Raw genomic sequence first — 26,616 nt, forward strand, 5'->3', positions numbered from 1 at the left:
AGCCCCTGGTGCTGGTGGCCCTAAAGCATGTCACCATGTCCCCTGCATGCTTACACCCATCAGGGATTTAACAGCATTTCTGCTCCCTGGCTCTGCACTGTGCCTGCACCCAGGGACTGTGGTGAGGGGACCCCATGGCCAGGGCAGGACACCAGGACCTGGTCCCAGGGAGACCCTGCGTTCCCGCCCCGCTGGCAGAAACATTCCCGGCTGGGGACACCATCCACCTCAGCAACGCCTGTGTTCGGGTGCAGAACGAACAGCTTGGTTTGGGGTTGTTTGAAACTGGTCCCCAAAGCAGGGTGCGCAGGGAGCCAAGGCCAGAGCAGCAGCAAAGGTGGCTGCTGGCATCCTGGCTACAGGAACCATCAGGTGCTCCTGGGAATGGGGGACAACACAGACACCAGATCCCTGCCAGGCCCAGGCCACCTTGTCCTGCATGGAGACACTCCAATGGGGCACCCCAAGGTCCCCCAGCATGAGAGAACAGCTGGTGGCAGGGGGCCCCCACTGGCAGTGATGACATCCAGCTGTCACCCCACGGAGCCCGATGAGGGCAGGGGCTGAGCCTCAAATGTGCATGGCGGGTCCCTGTCTGCAGGGCTGGCACCCTCCTCCGTAGGGCTGGCACCCTCCTCTAGAGCTGGCACCCTCCTCCGTAGGGCTGGCACCCTCCTCTAGGGCTGGCACCCTCCTCTAGGGCTGGCACCCAGGGTTTTTTGGGTGTCCACATCTGCTGGACATCCCTGAACCAGGGCCCCAGAGGTGGCCCTGAGCAGCCAGGTGGGTGCGAGCAGGCACGGGGACTACGAGGACTGTGGGGACAGCGTGAGGGCAGGCAGGGACAGGAGCGGGGCCGGGAGCAGATGACAGCACTGGGGAGGAAATGCAAGCAAGCGATGACTGTGGGGGCGGGGGGCAGGAAGGGAGGAGCGGGCAGGGAAGGGCTTCACAGTTATAAACTTGTCCCTCTCGGTCCCCGCGGCCTCTGACCGGCGCAGCCATGGCTGAGGGCCAGAAACGAGGGGGCTTCAAGAAGTTCAGTAAGTGGTCGTGGGACGTGGTGGGCAGGCGATGGGATGCTCACCTGGACAGCCTGGCCGGGAGGGGGGATGCATGACAGTGAGTGTGAGTGTGAATGTGAGTGTGGGTCTGTGACTGTGAATGTGAGTGTGAGCGTGGTGTGTGCTCACATGCTCCCCGGGACACCCCCACCCAGGGACATTTGGAGCCAAGAAAGGCTCTGTTCTTGTTAGGAAGCTCGTTGGGGTGAGGGGCTCGGGGGGTTTCCATCCCCAGAGCTGGGGGAGAGCCCGGGTGCTGTTGACTTGAGAGCTGGGTGCTGGGACTGGGACCAGTCTGCTGCAGCCCAGCCTTGCACTGGGTGCCGGGATGTGCCCAGGGGGATGCACAAGAGGGTTTGGGGGTCTTCACTCCCCAAATCACATCCTTCAAGGTGCTTGGCTGGGGATGCAAGCCAGTGCCGGGGTTTGGGGGTGGCCAGACCCCCCACCCCAGGGTGCTCTCACAGCACAGGGATGGGCGTGACATGGAGAAGCCAGGGTGGGAGCCTGGGAGCAGATTCCCACTGGCTGCTCTCAGAGGAAGTGCGTGGTACCCACCGGGAGTGAGCTCTGCTCTTTCTCACAGACCTCGGGTTTCCCCCAGAGCCCCGGGAGGCGGCTGCAGTGGCCTTCACCCCGCTTCCCAGCGCTGGGCTGCGCAGAAGTCGGCCTTTGCTGCTGCTCTCTGCATTCCTGCCACGATGCCGGTGCCGGAGGGGGGGCAGTCCCTCGACTCCCCAGGGACCCCTCCACTGGCAAAACCCACAGCCCCATCCCAGCTGGGATTTTCCTTTGTGGTGGAGAGCCAGGAGATGGGGAAAGTCCCCAGTGTTGCCTTTCCCACCCAGTTGGGAGTGGAGGATGCTCGGACCCTGAGGGGATGTATAACCCAAAGCAGTTTTGCCGTTAACAATGTCCAGGTCACAAGGGTTTTGCCATGTAGAAGGGCTTTTGGGCTGCTGCAGCCCCTTACATGGCCCTTTGCCCCGTCTGGCTGTGGGGATGCCTTGTAGAGCCCATGGATGGTGGCAGGAGGTGGGAGTCCAACAGCTGAGCAGCCCCCCGAACACCCAGCTCCTCGCACAGCACTGCCACAGCATGCTGCTTCCTGCCTTAGCAAATTTGCTGTGCCCGGAGGGGAAGAGGCTCTGCAGAGCCCCACAGCAGGGTAAACATTGCAAAACCCCCAGAGGGACCCAGAACACCCAGGCTCCGGCAGTAAAACGCTGCCCTGAAGAGCTGCAGCCACAGCATGCTTCGCCCTGCGTGCCACCATTCTCATGCTAGCACCAGCACTGGCCTGGGGTTGCACCACAGCAGCACGTAGAGCTGAGGCCGAGGTGTGAAATGCAAAGCCGCCCGCCAGGGTTATAAATACTTCTCTGGTGAACACTTTGCGCTCAGCACTTGCAGGTGGCAGCTGGGAGCTGCAGGGAGGCTGTGAGAGGCTGAGCGCTCGGCCGAGGAAGTGGAGAAGTCATCTCCTGCCCGCAGCCGATGCTGCCACGCAAGTGCCGCCGAGTCCCGCGCTGATGGTTGGTTCCTGCTCCACTGTGCTGGCAATGGATGTGCACAGGTGGGCACGTCACACGTGGCCAGGACCCCCATCCCCTGGGGACATGCGGTGTGTCCCATGCTTTCATCCCTGAGAGGGCAAGGGGTACGGCCCACAGGGCCGCCCTGAGGCTACGGGGCTGGGCACAGCTGCCAGCCCTGCCCAGAGTCCCCTGGGGAAAGCAGGGAGGCAGAGGGCGGGAGGAAGAGATTTGAAATAATTTCTGGCATTGCCTGCTCACCAGGGCCAAGTGTTTCTTCCTCCACCCCTACGACTGCAGTGGGGAAATGCAGCCGCTAGATTTGCCAGGGCACAGGGGACGTTTGCTCTCCAAGGGACCAGGACAGACCTCCTAGGGTCCCAGCAGAGATGCCCCAAGCAGCCTCCCATACACCCCAGGCCACAGAGACATCATGCCGAGCTGGGACTGGAGATGCTGGGTGTAGCGGGGCTAACACTGCAGCACAGTGCCCCATGTCCACCCCAAACTGGGGCCAGGGGCCCCAGGACCCCCCACCATAACACTGTGCCAGCAGTAACCCCACACTCCTCTCTCTCCTTGCCAGAATTTTTCAAGTTCAAAGGCTTCGGGAGCCTGAGCAGCATCCCCCGCTCCTTCACCCTCCGGCGTGTGTCCGTGGCCCCCAGCTCTCCCGAGAGCCTGGGGCCGGGTGTCCCTCCTCCTCATGGCTTCCTGGAGGAGCCCTTCGATGGCATCCAGGATGATCTCAACACCATGCCGAAGAGCCCCGGCCCCTATGCCCGATCGTCAGACATGTACAGCCACATGGGCACCATGCCCAGGCTGAACCTGGGCAAGGCAGGGAAGAGCCTGGGCAAAGCCAAGACTAGCCAGAGCTGCCGGGAGAAAGCAATCCCCAGCGACGAAACCCCCCGGACAGCCCCCCTCCCCAACCCTGAGTCCCTCAAGATGTCTGGCACCACTGACCCGGGCACGGACTCACCCTCAGCTGCTGGGCAAGCAGAGCAGGAGGAGGAAATGGCTCAGCTTGTGGACACCCCAGGGCCAGCGATGGCCAGGACAGACCAGGAACCCGCGGGGAGCGTCTCCTGCCCCAGGACAGACACACCGAGCTCCAGCCTGGCCACAAAACCCAGCCAAACCCCGAGCCCTGACACAGCAGTGGGACCGAAGACCACCAATGGGGATGTGCTGGAAAAGGGGAAAGAGCACCCCAGTGAGAGCTCCCCAGACAGGTACGGCCCCATTGAGTTTGCTCTACCTTCTGCTGGGACCCCTGTTCTGTCTCCCCAGGGCAAGGGGAGGGGGCTGGGACACAGCGGGGTCCCTGTAGTGCCCCCCACCCCATCACCCGCAGTGCCAATGGGATGCACCTGGCCGGCAGGACGGCATGGCTGGAGCGCTCCATACCATGGCCAGGTCAGTGGCTCCATGGGAGCGAGGTTTCCTGTGGGATTTCTGCTCCCTCCTGTTTCCGGACGGGGTGGAAATGTCTCGTGGCCCTGCTCAGCCCCGGCATCCCTTTGTCCTGCTGGCAGCTCCATTCCAGCGCCGGGACATGCTGCAGAGAGCTCAGACCTGCGCTGTCCTGGCCCCCTCCACCTCTCACTCTCCTCTTTTCCACCTCCTCCATCCTTCTCCCCCTCCCTGAGCAGCACTGCCTCTCTCAAGGTAGAGGGGCAATTCCCAAAACCAGCCATCCCATCCCCATTTCCATCAACTGCCAGTAAATCCCACTCTGGGCACAACCCCCCCACTCCGGGCACAACACCACCCCCTCCAGGCACACGCACACACCCCCCCCCGGGGGAATATGGGGGCTCAGCCCTCTCAGATGAGGGTTGGATTTCTGGGGGGGCTTTGACCTCAGAGTCAACAAGAGGGATTTTTAAGCGCCTGCCCATCACCTGGGCATCTGGGCACAAGAGGCCAAATGCATTCCCAGCCCAGCAGTGTGCATGGGACTGGGGACATGGGTGGAGGCGCCGATTCCAAATTTCTCCCCAAAACAAGGTCCCATCGTACCACCACCCCTTCCCTGGCCCAGCTCTCCTCTTTCTGCACTTGGGTGGCCCCTGATGCCTCTGCTCCCCCCGTGCCGCCCGTGGTATGGGGTCTCCTCGCCTCGGTGCTGAGCAGTTGGGAAGTCCGGGTGGCCCCAGGAGCGGGATGAGGAGGAATTCGTGCCGGCAGTGGGAGTCAGGCTGTGCCGGCCACACATTCCTGCCGGGCGTGAAGGGAGGGCCGGAGGAGGGCTGGGACGGGAAGGAGGAGGGTCTGCCACCGCCTTGCGCGCCCCAAAGTCCCAACGCTCAGTGCAAGGCGGGAGAGCGACTGGGAGAGCTTCTCCCTGTCCCGGAGCAGAGGTGCTTGCCGAATCACGCAGGGCCGATGACAGCGGTGGGCAGGAGGTTTCCCATCCTGGGACAGGGCAGGTAAGGGGTCCCGGCCCCCCAGCCACCCCTCGCACCCCAGCACGGCAGAAGGGATGGGGAGGGAGAGGATGGGAAGGGGCTTTGCTTGGGGCAGGCACAAAACCTCAACGTAGTGCTCGGCCGCCGAGGCCCCGGGCCCGTGGCAGAATTTGCTTATGGAAAGAGCAAGCATATCGGCTGTGGCTGCCGAAACCGCAATCAGACCCAGCGCCAGGGCAGAGAAGCTCGGGGGCTGTGGCTGGCTCGAGGGTCTGGAGGCTCGGGGGCTCGGGGCCGGTGGCATTGCCACGTCCTCTGGTGAGCACAGAACCCCAGCAGTGGCAGAGGGTCCCTGCAGAGGGTGCACGGGGCTCGCCCAGACCCTCTGTCCCCCAGAAATGACTTAGGTCCCAGGCCAGCGCAGCTGGGAGCCAAGCAGCAGGGGAATGTGTGTGGGTCAGCTGGGTGTCTTGGCTCTGGGGAGCGGGGACTTGGGTCCCCAAAAATTGAGGGTGAAATGCTCTTTTGCATCATCTGGGGCTGCGCCGGTGATGGGCGTTGCCACGCTGTTTGCCAGGGAAACTGAGGCACGAGAGCGACCAGAGCAGGATTTGGCATCAGGGGCATTTCTGCCCCTCCACGCCCTACTTGGAGCCCCTGCCACAGCCCCCAGCTTGGGGAGCAGCCATCTGCCTGAGCCGTCCCCACGGCCGGGCCCTGCTGTGGGTCGGGCGGGCGGAAGCAGGACCGGGATAGTGCCGCGCCCCAGCCCTTCCTCCTGCGCAGGCACATCCCTGGGGATGGGGACAGTCTGTTCCCGCTAGGCCATGGCAGGGACCAGGGCCAGCTGCCCAGCACAGGGCGTGCCCATGCAGAGGGACCAAAAGCGGCATGGGGGATGGAACACAAGCATGGCCCTGGGGCACATTTTCGCTTGCCCCCCCCCCCCCCCGGAGCATCCCTGGTGAGGACAGACCTCGAGGCAGGATGGGCTGAGGATGCCCATGCACGGGAGGGCTTTGCCAGGGATACTCCCTGCAGGATCAAGCCCTCAAGGGGGGGGAATTGCACTGCTGTGGGACAGGGAGCAGCACCCAGCCTGTGGAGCTGCTCAGAGTGAGGCAGTGGCCGTGACTCGGGCAGGGACACGGTGACTAACGGGAGATGACCCGCAGGCAGGTCGCAGAGCGGACGTGACTCGACTTCCCTCTGCGCACGGCCACGCGTGAGGCACGGGAAATGCCGCTTCGCGCGAGGCACAGGCAGGGCGCTGCCCGCAGCTGCCGGCAGACCCTTCTGGCAGCACTGCCAGCCAAAACCTCGAAGGAGGCAGCTCTGCAGAGGGGGAAACTGAGGCACGAGGTGCCCCAACTTGGTTCCCCTGGGGCGCAGCCTGCACCAGTGTGCGAAGACGAGCAGAGCCTGGGCTCCAAACTGGGGCTGGACCCACACGATCACCCTGGCCTCTCCCCAGCATCCAGCCCAGAGCTTGGCATGTTTGCAAGTCACCGTGATGCCTTCCCGAGCCCAAAAGGAGCAGCTACCCTGCCGAAACCCCACTCCCTAGTGCCGCCGGGTCCCAGCGGCTCAGCCGCGGCCGCGCTCCAAAGGCAGCCCTGGAATTTCTCCCAGGCGCTCGGCTGCCCCCAAAAATGCTGTTTCCTCCAGGAATGTGCAGAACCAGGGGGGCTGCGGTGCCCAGCCCGTCCCCGGCCCCAGCTGCTGCCCTTCCCCGACACGGGGGCCTCCCCTGCCCGGGCCCTCGCAGCGTCTCCCAGCTGCTCCCATGCTCCCGATTTCCTGCCCAGAGGCCCCCCGTCCTGCTGCCGGTTTTTCTCACGGCTCTCGCAGCACCAGGCAGCTCTCTGCGGCCGTGTGAAAGGCAAACAGGCTGGAGAGGCAGCACGGCGGCAGGCAGGCAGCCCACAGCTGCCCGGGGGAGTCTGTATCCCTCCCCTCTCCCAAATGCTCCTCTAATTTTTTCACCCCCAAAAAGTGTGGGCTTGATTTCCAGCCCCTTTTCCCCTTCCGAGCTGGTCGGCAGGGGATGCAGTTTCAGCAGTGTGGGCTTGGAGGAGTGGGGGTTGCTCGCTGCAGGGCTGGACACCCTGAGGGGCTCATGCTGATCCTGGCAGGACACACTGTAATGCCATGTGGGATGTCCAGTGGGGCAACATCTGGCAGCGGTCACCTCTGCCATCCCCGCTTCCTTTTGGTTGACTGATTTCTGAGCCACCAGGCACCATCTCCAAGGTGGAGGGAGCCCACAGAGGAGGAATTTGGCTCCCCAGGGATGCCACTGGTGCGGCTCCCAGGAGGGGTTTGCGTGCAGGACCCCCAGCAGCTCCCAGTACGAAGCAGGGGTCCAGCTGTGACTGTAGGCACTAGGTGGAGCGAGGCGGCTCCTGGTGAAGAAGGGACATCCCAAGTCTGTGACGCCCTCGGATTCGGTTATTCCTTAGTTGTAGCTGCCTGCCCTGGTGCTGGCAGCCTCCCATCCCAGGGCCTTTGCTGCCGCCCCGTGCTCAGGCAGGCGACGTCAGCATGCAGTGGGATGTCCATGCTGAAGCTTGGCACTGGGGAGGCAACAGGTACTGGGTTCTGGTTAAAGAAGTCTGGATTTTTGTATTTTATTCTGAAAGGCGAGACCTCAGAATAGTGCATCCCAGCTCAGGCTGTTACAGCCTCTCTCCCTTTGAACTCACTGTCGTTCCCCTTGGACTCATCCATATAGACACATACCTTGACCTATAAGAGCACAAAAAGCAGTAGCAGCATTGCTACATGCTCAGGAAAGAGCAGGGACCATCTGCATCCCCCATGAAATGATGGCAAAGAAGCTGCCAGATCAGCTGCATCTCAGGATTGTTGGGTTGGTTGTCAGTAGGGCTAAGAGTGAACGTGTCACCAAGGAGAATGGGAGTTTCTATTGCCTGTATGCTGGGAGGGCAAATCTTGCAGTCTCAGCCAGGACATCGCAGTTCACCCCTGGCTTCAGTGGAAGTTTGATTTCTGCGGGGTTGCATGAGGCCATAGAGAAACAGTCAGAAATGCTTGTCTGGGTGGTGTGTCCCAACAGCTGCCTACTGGGAACACCGCTCTGCTGGGGAACAGGGCACAGGGCCCCCCACCTTGGCATGCACCCCCCAGCACCATGACCTGTGGGGACCCCAGCCTGGCCGCTGGGTCTCCCCAGCTCAGCTCACACGTTCCCAAGCCGATTTGGGGAGAGATCCTCTAAAAAGGCCTCATTCTTCCCTGATCGCATTAGGGAGGCTAAGCCCTGTGCCAAGAGTGGGCACAGAGCAGGCAGGAACAGTGCTGGGGCCCTGGGAACCTCTCCCAAAACCGTGCCTGTGCTCTTGGCCTCATGGCAAGGCAAGGGGCACAGACCCCCACTCCCCCTGGGTGTGCCACCACTGCTTTTGACCAGACTGTCATGACTTACTGCCCTTTACTTATCTATTTTTATTTTTCCCCTTCCTTCTAGCCACCATGATGGCCTGGAGTCTGGCAGCGAATATGTGAAGGTAAGATGCTGAGCGTGATCGCAGCCTGCCCCGGCCGGGTGCCAGTGGTGGAGGGGGGATGGTGGCCCCGGGGCTGGCCGGGTCCTACACCAGCAGGGTGCTCAGCTCTGCACCCAACACCCCACCACCTCCTCTGGGCTCTCTGTTTGGCCATGGAAGAAATTCCCTGCCAGAAACAGCGAGGCCAGGGGGGACAGAGGAGGCACAAGCCCTACATGGTCCCCCCAATGCTGCTCCCACAGGAGCTGCCTGCGTTTCGTGTTCCCTGTCACTTGCGAATGCCGCAGATGCAGGGGCAGCCTCCTGCCTCCGCCCCCACATAAAGAAACGGAAGGGTTTGAGCCACTTCGTAGCTGTCACATGAAAGTCGGTGTAAATCTCTCCAAATCTCTTGCTTATCCTCCAGCAAACTATTAACATTCCTGAGGACTCTTCATGTCTGGCCAGAAATTCATTAGCGAGGCGCCTGGCTCCAGAGGAGAGCGGGCCCTTTTGCAGGAGGCTGCTGGCACGTTGGGAGCTGGGCAGGCGCAGAAGAACGGTGGCAGGGATGCTGTGTGGTTTGGGGATGGAGCACTGAAAACCATGCGATGGTCTTTGGGGAGTTTGTTTGAGAAGGGCTGGAGCCTCCTGACCTCTTGCCGGATGGGGATGTGATGCCGCTGGGCAGACATGGTTGTTGAGAAGTGACTTGAAATGCCCGGCTTGGGTGGTGTCATTAGTACAGAGCCCTGAACCTTTGTCTTTTGGACTTGGGGCTCTTGATGGTGACTGTAGCCAGGCATGGAAATGTGGGAACCCCCTGTGGTGGCACCAACCGGCAGGCTCAGGAGAGAGCTGGCTGAACCCTGAGCTCATCTGCTCCTCCTAATGGGGGTCAGCCCCCTCCAGGTCCAGCCTTGGGGCTAATGAGGACCCTGCATGCCGAGTCTGGCAACCAGCAGCCTCTGGGCAGTGGGGTTGGATGCAGCTTTTTGACCTGTAACAGAGTGATCCTCCGGGTCAGTTGTCCCTCCTCTCCTCTTCCTTTAGCTATGTGGGACTGGCAGAGCGGGAGCTCACAGGGCTGGAAGTGGGACATGTGCCAGAGCAACAAGACTCTGATGGGAGCGTCGAGGCTCTGACTGGGCTTCGTAGGGTAGAGCCCTGTCATGGGGCACCTTGGGATGCACAGGAAAGCTCGGGCTCACGCAGGCAAGTCCTGCAAGGACAAGGAGGTGGTGAGGGGCAGAGCTGGATGGTTTGGGGTGTTTTCCCTTGCACTGTCAGTGTGTGGACCCAGAGACGGGCGCATTTTATGGCTCATGAGTTAATAGACTGAAACAACACAGGTGTGGAACAATGGGTATGGCTTTGCCTTTGGGATCGAGTTCTTTTTGGTGAGCCAGGAGAATTCTCTACTCTCCAGGCAGATCCCAGACCCGAGCTATCTGGCCTTTATTTCTCACCCATCACCGTGGTGTCCAGACACAGCCCGTGGGCTGTGATTTATACACCACTTCCCTTTGGTCACGGAAGCAACTGATGGCTGCAGTGACAGCAGCTATTTTAGTCAAATAAGTAATTATCTGGATTGTGAGTGACCGGGATGATGGGGGCACTCCAGCTGATTGCAGGCACTGTGCCTGGCTGGGAGCCCGTGCAGCTGCAGGGTGCTCAGCACCCAGCAGTGTTCGACCCCAGGGCCTGCAGGATGCAGAGTGGAAAGGTGGCTGCTGGTTGCTGTGCCTGGGATCTCTTGGGAACAAGGTGGGTCAGGGCTGGGACCCGCCACTGGAATAGGTCCTGGCTTTGCGGCCAGGAGGGAAATGAGCAGAGGGGAAACACCACTGCAGGGGCAAGCAGAGGAAAGACAGGAAGAAAAGAGCTGGTGAAGGAGAGAGTCAGGAGGAGGGAGAGGATGCACTGCAAAGTCCTCATGAGCAATGGCTCACAGGCAGGTCTGTGTCCAGACGTGCACCAAAGAACTGCCAAACATCAGCCCTTGAGCTTCAGCCACAAACTGGCCAGGGCCAGCTCTCCCATCACCAAGCCTGCCATGATTAGAAGTGCAACCAGGAGCTAAGGAGGGTCGGAAAGCCAGGATCAATAAGCACTTGGTAATTAACGTTCTTTAATAATAGCCTAAGGGTTGGTGTTTCCAAGCTGCCTGGGGGATCCGCAAGCCCAGCTCCTTTTGCTAACCTCCCAGCCAGCCTAGCTTTGGCCCTTGCACAGGTGACGGAGCTGCAGAACAGCGTTACCCTTTGGGAGAGCAGCAGCCGGTAAAGCTGTTGTGCGTCTCTGTGAGAGCTCAGTCAGAGGTTTTCAGATTCCCCCTGTGGAGGGACAGCATGGGCACAGCTGGGGGTATGAGCCCATGAGGCTCCTGCTCACTCTCTCGGGCGAGAGCCTCAGAGGGAAATCACGGAGCCCGTCACTGGGGAGAAGCCTTGGCAGGAGGATGATTCACCGTCGGATCCTTTTGGCGCAGCACCTCCCTGTGTGCTGCCATCTGCTCTGTCCCTCAGCCCCATGCAAGAGGAGAGGAGGAGAGCCCATGCTCCCTTCCCGTCCTGGCAGGGCTGCAGGCACCCATGGGATCCATGCACACCCACCACCCCATGTTCCCCGCCTACAGGCTGCGTGCTGCCCCCCACGCCTCAGCCCTGTCCTGCTACAAACCCACGCTGCTCTCCCGTCTCCTTTCTCCCCGGCAAAACCAGGGGCAGAGCGCGGGCCCAGCGAGTGCCTCTGAGCTCTCTTTGTTCTGTGTGGAGGAGCCGCTTGGGGGACCTGTATCTCATCAGCCCTGGCTGCTGCCTCCCTGCCCAGGGATGTGAGGGGCTTGTTTGAATTAATTAGCGGGGAAGCTGCAGGGTTCTACAGTTGGTGGCAGCAGGAATACGTCTCCGAGCTCACAGCATCTCCTTGGGCAGGGGTGTGCTGGGAGGCACGGGGGTCTTTAGGCCAGGATGCGCTTCGCAGATGGGAATGTAAAGCCCCCTGTTACCAAAGTGTGGCCAAATCCAGGCCATGCTGGTGCAGGACAGACCTGGAGGGAGACCAGCTGGTTACAGGCAAGCAGGTGCAGAGCTCACGGCCGGGTGCTGGGGGAGCCTCTGCCCGTTCCTATGCACAGGGCAGGGTGCCGGCAGTGGGTTCAGGCAGGGATTTGGGTTTGGGGTTTTTTTTTTTGAGAGTCAGGACTGGAGCAATCTTTGATTCATCAGCGCTGCCTCGCACATCCCATACGTGAAACTGTGGCCTTAATTAAACTGAAGTGGAGCCTTAATTAAACGCAACTCGGAGACGGCCTACGCGGGAAGCAGGCAGCTGGCTCCCTGCCGTGTGAGGCAGGCACCGGTGTCTCCCCCCAAAAGGCGTCACCAGGGCGGGGGTGAAGGAAGACGGGGAGTGGGCGAGAGGGTACGAGGCTGTCCCTGACTTGTGTGCGTTGCTGGGGAGAGCAGGTGGATTTGGGATGGGGAGATAAAGGGTGCTGGGTCCCCTCAGCGGTGCCTGATCCCCTCACAAGAGCCAGTTTCTCTCAGGGCAGAAGGCAGCCGGGGTTGCTGCTTCCCCTCAGGGTGCCTGATTCTCTCACAGGTGCCGGTTCCCCTCTGAGGAGCTGGGTTCCCTCAGAGGAACCAGTTTCTCTCAGGGAGCAGGCAGCCGGGGTTGCTGGTTCCCTTCAGGGGTACCAGTTCCCCTCAGGGGTGCCTGATCCCCTCAGAGGAGCAGGTTCTCCTCATGGGTGCCGGTTCCTCTCAGGGTGCAGGCAGCTGGGGTGCCGGTTCCCTTCAGAGGAGCCGGTTCCCCTCAGGGGTGCTGGTTCCCCTCAGGGGTGCTAGTTCCCCTCAGGGGTGCCGGGTCCCCTCAGAGCAGCTGGTTCTCCTCATGGGTGCCGGTTCCTCTCAGGGTGCAGGCAGCTGGGGTGCCGGTTCCCTTCAGAGGAGCTGGTTCCCCTCAGGGGTGCTAGTTCCCCTCAGGGGTTCCAGGTCCCCTCAGAGCAGCTGGTTCTCCTCAGGGGTGCCTGATCCCCTCAGGGGTGCCGGGTCCCCTCAGAGGACCCGGTTCCCCTCAGGGGTGCCGGGTCCCCTCAGGGGTGCCGGGTCCCCTCAGAGGAGCTGGTTCTCCTCATGGGTGCCGGTTCCCCTCAGGGCGCAGGCAGCCGGGGTGCCGGTTCCCTTCAGAGGAGCCGGTTCCCCTCAGGGGTGCCTGATCCACTCAGGGGTGCCGGTTCCCTTCGCGACGCGGGAGTGCCGGGGGTGCCGGTTCCCCCGGGGTCCGCGGTGGCGGGGCGGGCGGCCCCGCGGGGCGGGCCGAGGCGGAGCTGCCGCGCCGGCGCCGCCCCCCGCTGCCGACAAGGGATGAGGTAATCGGGGAAGCGGCTGAAATTGAAGCCCGGCGGCGGCGGCGGCAGCGGCGGTGCAGCCCGGGCCGGGCCCGGGCAGCCCCGGCCGGGCGCGCCGCGCCATGACGGAGCGGTGCAGCCTGTGGAGCGCCCTGTCGGCCGCCGCCTGCTGCTTTTACCGCGGCTCCTTCATGCAGGTCCAGGTGAGCGGGGGCGGCGGGGGGACCCGGGGACGGCCCGGCTGCCCCGCGCAGAGACCCCGCGGGTGCCGCCGGGCAGCGGCTCCGTGCGCCCGCAGGCGTGGGGAAGGCGGCGGGGGTACGGCGGGAGGGAGAGCGCCGGGGGCACGGGTCGACCCCCGGCCCCGCACCGGCCGTGAGGCAGCTCCGGTCCCCGGGCTGCAGCGCCGGAGAGCGGGTGCGAGGGGGCGGCGGCCTCCCCGGGGTCCCACCGGGGAGCCCCTGCTGCCCCCAGCGCTGCCCCGCTCAGGGAGCTGGCGGGGCTGGGTGCGGGCAGCGTGCCTGCCTGCGTTCGTCAAGGAGGTAGCAAGTGTGAGATGAGCCAAGCACCAGGTCGTGGGGCAGAGCTGAGCCTCCTCTGCAGCCAGGGCCACAGAGCCAAGGATGCCGGATGCCCCCGGACCGGCACTTTTGACAGGCAGCACAAGTCTCTGAAGGGAGCCCTCTCCTGCAGCAGACCTCATGCAGGGAAGCGTTTAGCTTCCCCCAAAAGATGGCATGTGCTGGGAGCATCACTGAGCACAGAGGAGAGACCGAGCCCAGATGAACGCACAGTTTCTTGGCCTGTGTCTCCATGTATGTGCTGCACTGCACAGGTCTGACTGGTGGGAGAAAGCTGGGATCCATCTGTCACCTGTCCTGTGGTGCTTCCAGCACCGCCACTGTCTGGGCATGAGTCTAGGTGTCCTATTTTTGGACTATGGCATTTGCACAGGAGGGGCACGGCGCTAGGAATTGGTTCCCTCATTTACTCTGAGTTAAGAGAGCAAAGGTGTTTAGGATTGCAAGAGCCAAACAGGCTCTGGTCTGAAGCAAGAGCTGTAGCATTAGAGCTGCAAGTTAGAAGGGAGCCGGCAGCCAAAAGAGCCGGCAGTCTTATTCAATACTCCTGCTGAGTGAGGTAGGTGCTGAGCTTTAGAGATTATGCTGGGTAAGACAGAGCCCAGAAGCAGCATTTCAAGTCTTGTCATGATTGCGGCTGATCTCGGTGCAAAGCCAGGGATTTTGATTGCTAGTGGGGGTGAAGAGAGAAAAGCAGAAGAGCTTCTCCCAGTTGTCCAAAGGCCACTGAGCAATACAGGGGGATGTGCCCTAGCGCAGCAGCCCTTGGGCTGCACATCGCAGGGGGCGAGGGGGTGCTTTCAGCAAGCTCTGCCAGAACAAGGGAGAGACAGGTGGGCGTCTGGCTCTCACGCAGGGATGCAAGAGGGGATGGAGGGCGCTCCATCCCGACCCCAGAAAGAGTTAAAAGTGAAGCCTTAAGTGCTCACCTGGCTCTGCCAGATCTTTTACCATCTATTTGTGTCCAAGCGTGCCCAGCAAACACACACTGAAGTCCCCATGAATGACTGGAGCGCTTCCAGCTGACAGCCGCATCCCTGCTCACCGCCAATGGCAGTGCACCCAGCCTGGGAAGCACTGACATCATTTCTGGCCAATAGCAGCTCCGAAAAGGGATGCAGCAGCAGCCGCTGCCGCCGTCTTGGAGTGAGATAAGTAATATATAGATGGATGGAAATGTGTGTATACACACATCCCATCACTGCACTGGAGACCCGCTCCCCCAGGGCAGCCGTAGCAGTGCATTCCACCACCCCACCGCCCAACCTGGGGCACTTGTCCCACCTTAGAGCACCCAGATGTTCCCGGCTATCAACCCCAGCTGCACCCCACCCCTGCCAGACGACATAATTGCTCCAGAGCTGCCACAAAGGAACACAGACTATGGGAGAGGAGACCCTGTGGGTGGCCAGGACCAGACCTAGGAAGGGCTTTGAATGCCAGGACAAAGATCTTGAGTCAAGGTCTACCTTCAGTGGGGACTAATGGAGATGTGGCACACCCAAGAGATACCTTCAGTCGCCCATGGGATGGACAGATGGGGTGATGCCTTCTCAGAGGCCATTTAGATGCCCAGAGCCACTGTGAGACAGGACAGAGGAACAAATGATTTCTTTTCCACGTGGATATCAAGATCAGTAGGATGGACTGGCTCACAGCAGGGCATGCAGACTAAGAGCAAGCCCTTAATAACTTGAGGGTTGTTTCTGGTGGGATTTTCTTGTTGTGGTCATGCAGGATGGACTAACTGTTCTTGGGTGGTACCTGGCAGTTGGACTGGTGAGCGAAACAGTCCTGCACTGGGCAGGCATGCAGACCAGTTCTTGGGTTTGCTGTGGTGCTGACTGTCTCTCAGCAAGGATGTTTGCTCTGAAATACTTCACTGAACTAGCCCATTGCCAGGACTGAGGAAGCAGAGAAGACCTCACATGCAATTCTGGGGCTTTCCCTATACACCTGCTCCCAATGGCTTGTTACTCCATTTACTCCCAGTTCTGCTTCCCAGGCCCCACAGCTGCTCCAGCAGCCAGAGCAGGGGTGGAAAACTCCAGAAGGGGCTGGGATTTCCCTAGCAAAGGTCCCAGCACACGCGGGCAGCACGAGAGCAGGAGGGAGAGCAGATGCGCTCGGTGCCCTGAGGTTAGTCAGATGTTATCGGCAGAGGAGCGGGGTGGGGTGCGAGTACACCTTGCTCTCCAAGCTGACTTCATCTTCAGCTGCAACTCCTCCAGATCTGGGAGGGGAGAACGGGAAAGCAGACTGCAAATCATTCCTGTTTCATAAGATTACCTTTGCAAGGAGAGAAAGCCAAATGCCAGCCTTTGAAGCTCTCCCTACACTAGGCAAAGCAACATTTACCATTTTACATGTACCACAGCTGTCAGCACACTCCATCCCCCCAGCTCTTGCCCTTCCACTGCCAGTTCCAGTCCTTGCCCCTCGGCCAGGACAGGAGGCGCTTCCTCCCCCAAGAAAGCAGCAGGGAGAATCAGGGAAGTGGGCAGGGATGGAGAGCCCCAGGAATTGTCCCCTCACGGGGGCTACCCCGTTGCATGCAGCACCAGAGGATTCCCCAGCCCCGGGACTGTGAAACAGCCCATCAGGGCGCTGAACGTGACGGAGGAGCTCTCCTTTCTCCAGCCAAGCCAGCTTGGCTGCTGGTTGGGATTCCTCAAGCAGAGCTTGGCATCGTCTCTGGCAGTTCCTGAGCTGGTTTGTCTGGTGCGGCTGGTTCGGAGAACCGCTCTAATCCCCGTTTCTTCCCGCTTAGCTGGAAGAGGCCTTGGGGCTCTCCCTGCAGGAGGCCAGCACCACGTACTCGAGCTAGGTGCTAGTGGAAGTCAGGGCTTTTCCCCACACCCAACCCACTAGTATGCAAGACCTCATGTCGGGCCGTACATCTTTTGATGTCCTCTTGGCGCAGCCGAGAGTGCCAAGCAGTGCCCTTTTCAGCGCGGTGCTCAGACATCCGCTTACACGCTCCTGACAGCGCTCGGCTGGCCTGCACTGCCTTGCCATGCTGTGCCTCGCCAGCACCCGCGCCTCGGCACCTGGCCAGCTGGCAGCCTGCAAGCCGGTCTCCTCCGAGACAGGCTACCGAGCAGAGCGGAGGAAAGTCAAATGCTGCTGAAGGGCTCGGGGGCTGGAGGAAGCATGTCCCTCCACAGCACGTGGGTCTTTTGCACCAAGGGCTTGCGGCGAGCCCAGCTCCCACAGGGAGAGGGGAGCAGCCAGGAGATTTTGGCAGCAACTAGTGCATGTTGGAAGAGTGTGAGAGACACACAGCGAGGACCAGTTCCCAGAATCACATCACATCAAGGAAAAGGGCTCCCCATGATCAGTCTCCCGCTGCTTCCCCGGCTATCGTAGCCACACAGTCAGTCCAAGCAGTGGCTTTTTGGTGGCCATGCAAATCAGATGGGATCTCATTGCCCAGCAGAGGAGCCAAAGGGACAGTGCCCTCCACATGGCTGGAGAAGGAGGCTCATGGCACCCTCCACTCATGACTGGCCTGCCTCCCCCATCTGCAAGATACAAAACCTCCCTTGCCTTTCCCAAACCTCCTGTTCTCTCCTGCTAGCTTAGCACCTGGCTCCTGGCATGGATGCCAGCCGGCTGCTGCCCAAATCCAGGCTTGGAGACGCCGGGCACTGCTCAGCTGGGTTTGTTTGTTATCCTGCGTATTTGCATGGGGAGGATTTGGGGAAAACCCAGATGTACAACGCTGAGCAGAACAGGCGCTAATCCCCGCTCCAGGGGTGGCAGAGGAGCGCTGTCTCCAAACCGCTCCCGGCATAGCTCCGACAGCTTTAGCCTGCACAGACAGGAGAGGCTCCCGGGGGATCCCTCCCTACCCCAGAGTTTGTGGTGAGCTTGCCACAGGAAGGGTGCTGCAGCTGAGGGTCCCCTGCTGCTGCTCGGCCGAGTCAGGTCTGCTCGGTGGCAGTGGATGGGTTGTCATGGAAACGGCATCTGCTCGGCCTCAGCCCCCCGGGAGGCAGCCGGACCTCGGCAGCATCCACCAGCTACCATTTATTTTTAATAGGGTTCAGTGGCACCAGGTGCCTTTGTCTCCACGAGGGCCCCAGAGCAGCAGTGAGCACTCGGCTCCCTGCAACTCTGGGTCAAGAGGGGACAACCCACGCATCTCCTGGCTCAGGTCCCTGCGGCTCCAGCGAGCGGGTCCCTCTCATGGGAAGAGTAAACACAGTCGGATGAGCAAGTCTGAGTTTAGTCTGTACTGTTTTCACAGGCTGCTTCCACTGTCCCAACACCTTTTGACTCGATAGGAGTTGGGAAGGGAGGATCAGGGGCAGGTCCAGGCTGGTGAGGGCAAGCCCTGCAGAGCATGGTCTGTCACACAGGCCCTTCACAGCTTCCTTCCCCCTCCCCAGGCTGGAGCAGAGTCCCCAGAACAGCATCGCTGCCTGGCTTAGCTGATGAATGCAGCTACCACGGGGGATGGAGCATCTCCCCTGGGAAGGAGGGGGACCTGAGGTCAGGCTCCTGCTGAGGGATCCCAGGAGCACCCTGAGAGCAGTGGGTACAAGGCAGGAGAGCAGCGCAGTGCTCTATGCTTTCCCCTGCTCACGACTGCTAGAGGAGCAGAGGGAATTTGTATGGGACACAAGGGATGAGGTGCTGGGCAAAGGGGTCAGCTCCAAGGCAGGTCCCCAGTGCATTGGCATGGGGCTGCAGCCCCCAATGCTCTGGGGAATCAGCTGCTGCACAAAGCCAGCCATAAGTGCCAGCCTGCTCCTCTAGCAGTGCCAGAGTGGTGTCAGTAGGGTTTCAAGCCTGTGCTTGTCCTCTGAGATGCCAGCAGCATCCTGCCCTAACAAGCGCCAAGGAGCTGGGCCAGCCTGCAGTCCCTCCTCACGCCAGCACTGCCACCAGAGGTGGAGCCAGGCCACCAAGCCACCCTCACGGGAGCAGTGGAACAGGACACCCTGGTAGCTTCATCCAAGCTTCCTTGTCTGTGGCAGTGGCACACATGTCCCCCTTGCAGGACAGCACACATCTGGGATGTGGGGGGAACCCAGGAGTCCTGGTTCCCAGGCCCTGCTCCACCATGCAGTGCTGCCAAGGCACTAGTGTTGGCACCACAGCGGGACTCATCTCAAAGCCGCTGCATCGACTAGGGGAACCGGCCTCACATGCGGAGCACATAGGAACCCTGAGCCTGTGCTCGCCTCCCCAAACAAGCACCGGCTTCACCGTGCCGGCAGCTCAGCATCCTCAGCTGCCCTCTGGGAATGCTGGCCAAGCGGCAGGCAGGGAGCGCAGCCGGCTCCATCCAACAGGAGACATGACGCCATCCCTTATCTCTCTGGGGGGAAGGGAGGGGGCAGATTGCATCCTCCAGGCTCAGGTGCACCAGTGCCGGTAAAAGCTAATTTCGATGCAGAAGGTTCCCTTTGCATTTGTCATTACTATTCATGCCACCATCAGGCTAAACACAGCGAGTTAACCCTTTGGAGGAGGACTGTGGTGGAGGTTTCAAGAAGGAGTAATAATGCAGGTTTCCTCCTGGAAGAGTGCTTCCTGTGGTGGTTCAGCCCTGGAGATGTTTGAGAGGGAGCTGGGGCAGGTTTTCTCCTTCCCAACAACACTCAGCTCTGAGCTGGGGCAGAGGGGCAGCACACCGGGGACAAGGTGGTCAGGCATGATGTGGATATGCCACCAGGAGACCCTCCAAGTGCTTCTGATGGCAGGACCTGACTATCAACAGGCACGTTACCCCACCTGCATCCTTTGCCACAAGCAGCAATCCTCACACACACCCAGGAACAGGTCTGCTCCCGGTGGGTGGCATCACCAGTGCCCATGCCATGGAGGGTCCCACAGTCCTTACATGGGGACCCTGCCAGCCCATCCCAGGTTCAGCCCTTCCCTCCCCAGGCCCTGCACTGCTGCACCAGCTGACACCTTCTCCTCCCCTGTACAGTTCTCCAAGGAGAAATACATCCTCGACTCATCACCAGAGAAGCTTCACAAGGAGCTGGAAGAGGAGCTGAAGCTGAGCAGCACTGACCTGCGCAGCCATGCTTGGTACCACGGCCGCATCCCCCGGGAGGTGAGGAGGGGAAGGTGGGTGGCTCTGGGCACCCTTTTCTTGGGCTGCTCAGGGAGAGCACCCAAAGCCACACAGAACCACCAGCCTGTCCTGGGAAGCCTCTGGGCAAGGGCTTCATTAGCTCCGAGCTGCCTGGTTTTGTCACAGAAAACACCCTGCTGCAGCTCAGAGCCAAGGGCAAGGGAAACAAGGCAATGCTGCAGATAACACCCCAGTGGAGCATCCACCCAGGCCCCCTGGTCCATCCAGTGTGGCTGTGCCTGAGCTGCTGCCTTGTCCCCTGCCAGGTGTCAGAGAGCCTCGTGCAGAGAAACGGTGACTTCCTCATCCGTGACTCACTCACCAGCCTGGGTGACTATGTGCTGACATGCCGCTGGCGCAATGAGCCCCTGCACTTCAAGATCAACAAGGTGACGGTCAAGTCCAGCGAGGGCCATACCCGTGTCCAGTACCTCTTTGAGCAGGAGAGTTTTGACAATGTGCCCGCCCTCGTCCGCTTCTATGTGGGCAACCGCAAGGCCATCTCTGAGCAGAGCGGAGCCATTGTCTACTGCCCCATCAACCGCACCTTCCCCCTGCGCTACCTGGAAGCCAGCTACGGGCTGGCCAACGGGAAGCATGGGGGACCCCACAGCCCTGCCACCCAGAAAGGGGGGCACATCAAGAGGAGGAGCATCACCATGACGGACGGCCTGACAGCAGACAAGATTACCAGGGCTGAGGGGTGCCCGACCAGGTAAGCAGTCTCATCCTGGCTCAGCTGGCCAGAGGACCAGCCCCTGGGAAAGAGGCATGGCCACACTTGGTCCCTGCTCCCTGGGTGCAGGGCAGGGGTTTGGGCTTGGGGATGGAAACTGTCCCTGCTAAGGTGTGGAGGGAGACCAGCAAAGGAATGGGGGGAGGAACCACCACCAAGCTGGAACTCAGGTTTTCTCTCAGGCTGGGTGCCAGCCACACTGAGCTACCGCAGCAGACACCCAGCAAGCAGACATGACTTTAACATTGCAGGCCAGAAGCCAGAGAGTGTTTTATGATCACCTAGTCCAGGATTACCAGCATGTCAGGGCTTGTCAGAGCTGAGGAGCCAAGCTTTCCCAGGCAGATGCACAGGGAGAGCCAGTACCAGCCACCAAGAAGGCATTTGATGATTTTTGAAGGGCACTTTTAGTTTTAGGGCCCTTTCTGTTCAGCTGGAGCATTTGCAAGGAGTTACCAAGCAGAGCTGAAAGCCTGATGGGCAGGAGACCAATGGAGCTGTGCTGATGGGGGTCTGCACAGCCCCCAGATCACAGCCTCTGTGTGGCTGATCTGCTCACATAAATCTTGGAGCAGTTGGGCTTCTCTGGAGGTGGAGAAAGAGACTTCCTTTGCATGGCTTGCTTTTGGCAGCCCTGAGCTGCCCAGAGCCTGGCAGGGAAGGCAGAGCCACACATACATCCTCACATGCAGCAGCTGATGGGGGACACATCTACTCCTGCCTCCCCAGGGGGACACAGCCTGTCACTGAACCAAGCTGCTTTCTCACCGCCTCAACCTTCTCAGCCAAAGGGCAGGGTGAGAAGTCACAGCAGAAAACAGGCAACCAGCTGTTATGGCAGGGAAAAGGAAAACACTCAGACTTCCAGGAGAGCATATGTGTTTCCAGAAGAAGAGCCCAGGTCCATCAGTCTTTCCTGACCACTCACATTTTTCCCCAAACCCCTTATCACCACCACTGCTCTCCCATCCTCCTCCCATTGCAGAGGCACAGCACTCAAAACCAAATATATCACAGCAGCCCAGCCCTCACCCGTGGCCGGGAGGGCAGTGAATTACCTGCCATGCCTCCTTGCAACCCTACCTGCACTCAGCTCCCCCAGACACAGCATCTTTTACAATACCTTTGACACACAGTGTTTGCATGAGGCCACAACTGCTGCCCCACCAGCCCAAGACCTCTTTGCTTACTATGCAGCTCACCGATCCCAGCATCTCACTGCGTCCATCAGGCGCCTGCTGGGCTCCGAGTCCAGCTTCCAGGCACTTTTCACCTCTCCTAAGCTTTAAGTCAGAGCAACAGCTCACCTAACCATCCCGACACAGCTCTCAAGTGGAAAAAGAGTAACACACCCAGCATTAGATACCACCTTGTAACCCTAGAAAACTGTCCCCTATGACTTCTTTGCCAAAGCCACTTCCCCACAGCACCACTGAGCCAAGCCTCAGAACATCCCTCTCTCCTACTCCAAACAACCAAACTCCCCAGAGGCAGCGTTATCTCTGCTTTTATATAGGTACTGCCCTTTCTGCTCCCAGCTGCCTCCAGGGACTGCCGGCTCATTGCTCCAGCTGAGCTTGTTACAGGTTCAGCTCGGTATGGTTATTTGTGGAAGGAGGCCATGACCCAAAGGGAGGTGATGGGGCAGCAAACCCTCATCCCAGCCCCTCTACCCTTGCTCAGGCCCTGTTTGCAGGGACTAACCTGCCCCATCTGCCCCCTCCCCAGCGTGTCCCTGCCCCACCACAGAGACATCATTCGCAACTGTGCCGTCAGCGTGGACCAGATCCAAGACCTGCACTCCCCAATGTCCCCCATCTCCGAGAACCCAGTGTCACCTGCATACAGCACAGGTAAGCATCACCCCTCCATCCCGCTGGGGACAGTGGGGATGTGGGTCAGGCTGGGCTTGGCATGAGTGTGATGCAGGGACCTGGGGACGGGGATGGAGCTGGCCGTAAAGGCAAGCCCCTGCATCACTCTGCTAGCAAAACTCCATCCAGCTCTTTGCACAGCAAAGAAAACTGTCCTGATGGAGGGCTTGAGCTGAGGATGGAATCTCAGCCAGTCTTCAGCTGCATCATTGTGCAGCTGTCCTGGGACCAGCTGAGTCCCGTTGGGCAGCAGGGCTTTCCCTGAGCTCCGTGTCCCTGGGCTCCTGCATCCGTGGTCCCTGTGCATGTGCGTGTGTCCAGGCTCTGATAACAGTGTCTTCTCTGCTCCCTACAGTTACACGGTTAAAGCCTCATGCCTGCCAAGCAGCCGGGATTGCCCCAGCCTCTCCTGTAATAAGAAGGTCCAGTGAGCCCCAGCTGTGCCCGGGGAACAACAGCAAACCTCTGCCAGACCCTGCCCACAGCACCCACTCGACTCCCTGCCACGGGTACGCCCGTGCCTCCCCCTCTCCCTCTGTGAACAGCTACAGCGACCCGGACACGGGGCATTACTGCCAGCTCCACCCCACCTCACCCATCAGCAGAGACCGGCCAGCTCATGACACCAAGCAGCTGTCAACAAAGAGCTACATGGAGAGGCTAAAGGTGGAGGAAGGACAGAGAGGGACTGTGGAGAATGGCTCTGGGGAAGCAGAAGCAGGGCAGAGGCTGAAAGGAGAGCTGGACTTCATGGGCTTTGTGCCCCCCACCATGGAGACAACCTCCTCCTTCAACCCTGCAGCCTTCCAGTCCCTGCTTATCCCCATGGAGAACAAACCCCTGGAGATGGCCGTGCTCAAGAAGGTCAAAGAGTTGCTGGCAGAGGTGGATGTGAAGACACTGGCTAAACACATCACCAAAGTGGACTGCCTGGTACGGCCAGGGCCAGGCAGGAGGGATGGGCACTGCTGCCCTCTGATCACTCTGGGTTGGCAGGGGATCGGAGCACCCCTGAGCATTGGGGCACCCTGAGCGTTGGAGCATCCCTGCTGGGCTCTACCACGCTCTTTCAGCTGGGGCAGGCAGAGGCTGGGCTGGGGCAAGAGGCTGCCTGAGGACGCTTCAGCCTCTCCTCAATTAACAAAGGTCTAATCAGCTCTCACCTTTCTTACCAGGTTGCCCGGATATTGGGTGTGACGGTGGAGATGCAGCGGCTCATGGGGGTGAGCTCCGGCATGGAGCTGCTCACCCTGCCCCACGGCCACCAGCTCCGCCTCGACCTGCTGGAACGGTACGGCACGCCACAGCGGAGGCGAGCCCACCAGGCTCCCCTGCACAGCACAGACCGGCTCCCCTGGGGTGTCCCCAGCTTGGCATGGGGTGGGGGGGTCCACTGCACCTCCCTGGTGGAGGAGCCCTGGCCAAGCCCCGGACTGATCCCCAGCCCCCCCCCCCTCCCCCCACTGACCCTGCTCTGCGTCTTGCCCCGTGGCAGGTTTCACACTATGTCCATCATGATCGCCGTGGACATCCTGGGCTGCACGGGCAGCATGGAGGAGCGGGCAGCCCTGCTCCACAAAACCATCCAGCTGGCCGCCGAGCTGAAGAGTACCATGGGGAACATGTTCAGTTTTGCTGCTGTCATGAACGCTCTGGAAATGACACAGGTACAGGGATGCTCCCTTTGTCCTCCTAGCCTGGGCTCAGCCCCCTCGCCCAAAACACATCCCTCTCCCTGTGCCCTGCAGGATCCAACACCCGTTGGGGTGGGAGAAGGGCGAAAATGCCCAGGGTAGGAGGCGCAGGGCCACATCCGCTGGGATGTAAGCAGGAAAGGGGAAGAGCCATCCCCTCTGTGGAGCAGACAGCCCAGTCCCGCCAGGATCCGATTGTTTTTCGGTGGTTGGGCTTTTTGTTTTGTGCTGGGCTGTGTTCCTGGGAGGAAATGAATCTGCCCTCCGGTACAATACAAATCAGTCTCAAGGCTGTGGCAGCAGCGTCTCCGGGCCACACTGCTCCCTTTGGAAGATGAAAGGAGATTAAAATTCAATTTTAAATCAAGCCCAGCTGGGAAGTCTTGCTTCCTGCCTGCACAAAGGAGGTGGAACGGCTGCCCCCTCCCTGTGTCTCATCTTCAAGGCCACTGCAACGCAGGGAAGCTGCTGTCCTGGGGCATGGGGAGGGGGGAGAAATCCTGAACCAAGCCTCAGTGCCAGGGACATGCCGTCTCTGGTTGTGAGCATTGGTGGAGAAGGCTGTTTTGGGGAGCAGCAGGCACTGCTGTGTGCAAGGCCGGGGGCCAGGGCTCTGGCGCCAGGCTGTGCGCCCCTGGGAGCATCATGTGAGCCTGGAGCTTGGTTCTCGGGGGCTGTGCTGCCCTCAGCACCCTCCATCTGCGCAATCTACTTTCAGATTGCCCGGCTGGAGCAGACCTGGATGGTGTTGCGGCAGCGGCACACAGAGGGCGCGATCCTGTACGAGAAGAAGCTCAAGCCATTCCTGAAAAGCCTGAACGAAGGGAAAGGTAACAGGAGCAACTCCCCTTCTCTGGCGTGCCTGCTCCTTCCTGCTTTGTCCAGGCATGGCCTTGCTGGAAGGGAGTGTGTTTGAGAGCTCTGACCCCCTGCCAGCCAGTGCCAGACGCTTCCCCTCTGGCTGCTGAACAGCCCCAGCACCCAAGGAAGCATTTCATAACTAAATAAAACCAGCGACTGGGCACAAACACAACTCGGCCGAGCCAAACCCTTGCGCTCACACGGCAGTGCGTGCCAAGCTGAGGGGACAGGGCGGCCAGTTGGGGAAGATGAAAAGCCATGTCTCTCCAACACCCAGCGCTCTGGGCTCTGCAAACCTGCTCCCCATCGCAGCCCCGGGAAATGTGAATGCAGCCCAAGCAAGGAGAGCAGCGTTCCCCTCCCAGCACAACCAGAAAGCTGGGCTGGGAGGAGCTGGTGTTGAATGAGGCGATGGCCCCGGGCACAGCGATCGCAGAGCCACAGCCGCTGCTGTGCTACAGCTGAGCCTTAAAGCCTCTCCCAGAAGTACGGTGGCAGTGCGGCTTCACGGGGCTGTGTGGCCATGCCGGCGGTCCATGGGGCCAGGGAAGATGGGGAGGGGGACGCAGGGGCACGGGGCTGTGTGGGGTCTTCAGGGTGTCTCTCTCCGCAGAAGGGCCACCGCTGACCAACACCACCTTTCCCCACATCATGCCCCTTGTGACTCTCCTGGAGCGGGATGAGGCTCTCACGGACAGTCCCGAGCCTTGGGAGACCACAGACAATGGCGTGGAGGTGGTCATGGCCCACCTGGAGGCAGCACGGATGGTGGCCCACCATGGCGGGCTCTACCACACCAATGCTGAGGTGAAGCTGCAGGGTAAGCGATGGGGATGGTAGAGCCCCTTTCCCTCCCCAGTGTGTGGCTCCAGCCCAGCACCAGACGGAGCATCCCACAGGCGCAGGGTCCCCATCCCATCCCAGGAAACTGACTCTCCCTCTCTCCAGGTTTCCAGGGCAGAGCGGAGCTGCTGGAGGTCTTCAGCACTGAGTTCCAGCTGCGGCTGCTGTGGGGCAGCCGTGGGGCTGAGAGCAGCCAGGCCGAGCGCTATGAGAAGTTCGACAAGGTCCTCACCGCCCTGTCCCACAAGCTGGAGCCAGCGGTGCGCTTCAGCGAGCTGTAACCCCCCCGGGTGCTGGGAGACCCCCCAGCTCCCAGCCTGCCACCCCCCCACCCCCGGCGGCTGTGGAGTAAGGGATGGGGCCAGGCACTTGGCACCAGGAAGATATGGCCCAGAAAGGCGCTGGGGCACGGATCAGCAATTTTGAGACAAAGAGGAGGAAAAGCAGCCACTTCCCATCTACTATTCACCTCCCTGGGACACGACAGGCCCGGAGTCTGCAGCGCTGGCCCGAGGAATGGGGACGGTGTCTGGGCAGGCCAGCACCAGTGTCCACCATCCAGCCCCACTGAGGTCAATGACTACACAGTGCCCCTCACCTTGCCCTTCAGTTTTGTTTCTTTTCCATCTCCGTCTTGCCCACGGCCACCGGATCCCACTTGTAAATACATTTTCACAATCACTCCTTGATGTACAGACTTGTGAAGGACGGTTCTTGTTGTAAATAATTAGGCTCATTCATTTCGTCTTGTAAATACGTGTACATATCTCATGGGTTTGGTTCTTACATACAATAAACTTTTATGCTGTTCCTCAAGGGGATCCCCTCTCCCGTGGGTGTCATTTAAACGGGGCCCCGGCCCCCCCGGGAGAGCAGAGCCTCACAGCCGGGCAAGGGCTGGTGAGGGGGACGACCGTGCTGAACCCAGCCCTGCCGGGCCCCCGGACCGCCGCGGTGGCCCAGCGACAGCCCTTCGCTGGAAGGGCTGTGTGGCTGCCCTGACACCCCCCCCCGGCAAGGGGGGGAATCGGGGACCCTGCGAGCCCGG

General features: G+C 60.6%; 1 protein-coding gene across 3 annotated transcripts; it reads left to right on the forward strand.

Moving 5' to 3' along the window:
* Positions 1-853: 853 nt before the first annotated feature.
* Positions 854-26,389, forward strand: SH2D3C (SH2 domain containing 3C). Of its 3 annotated transcripts, XM_075055674.1 has the most exons (12): positions 854-1,043; positions 3,186-3,837; positions 8,507-8,546; positions 19,411-19,539; positions 19,827-20,275; positions 22,025-22,149; positions 22,526-23,103; positions 23,346-23,461; positions 23,666-23,837; positions 24,583-24,694; positions 25,339-25,545; positions 25,674-26,389. In XM_075055674.1, the coding sequence occupies exons 1-12, from the start codon at positions 1,004-1,006 to the stop codon at positions 25,847-25,849; spliced, it is 2,796 nt and encodes a 931-aa protein (XP_074911775.1). In that variant the 5' UTR covers positions 854-1,003; the 3' UTR covers positions 25,850-26,389. The 3 variants fall into 3 exon arrangements, with proteins under 3 accessions (XP_074911775.1, XP_074911776.1, XP_074911778.1); XM_075055675.1 differs by lacking the exons at positions 854-1,043; positions 3,186-3,837 and adding an exon at positions 4,924-5,037; XM_075055677.1 differs by lacking the exons at positions 854-1,043; positions 3,186-3,837; positions 8,507-8,546 and adding an exon at positions 12,958-13,085.
* The last annotated feature ends 227 nt before the right edge of the window (positions 26,390-26,616 follow it).

The sequence above is a fragment of the Buteo buteo genome, chromosome 23, assembly GCF_964188355.1.
Source record: "Buteo buteo chromosome 23, bButBut1.hap1.1, whole genome shotgun sequence".
NCBI classification, from domain to species: Eukaryota; Metazoa; Chordata; class Aves; order Accipitriformes; family Accipitridae; genus Buteo; species Buteo buteo.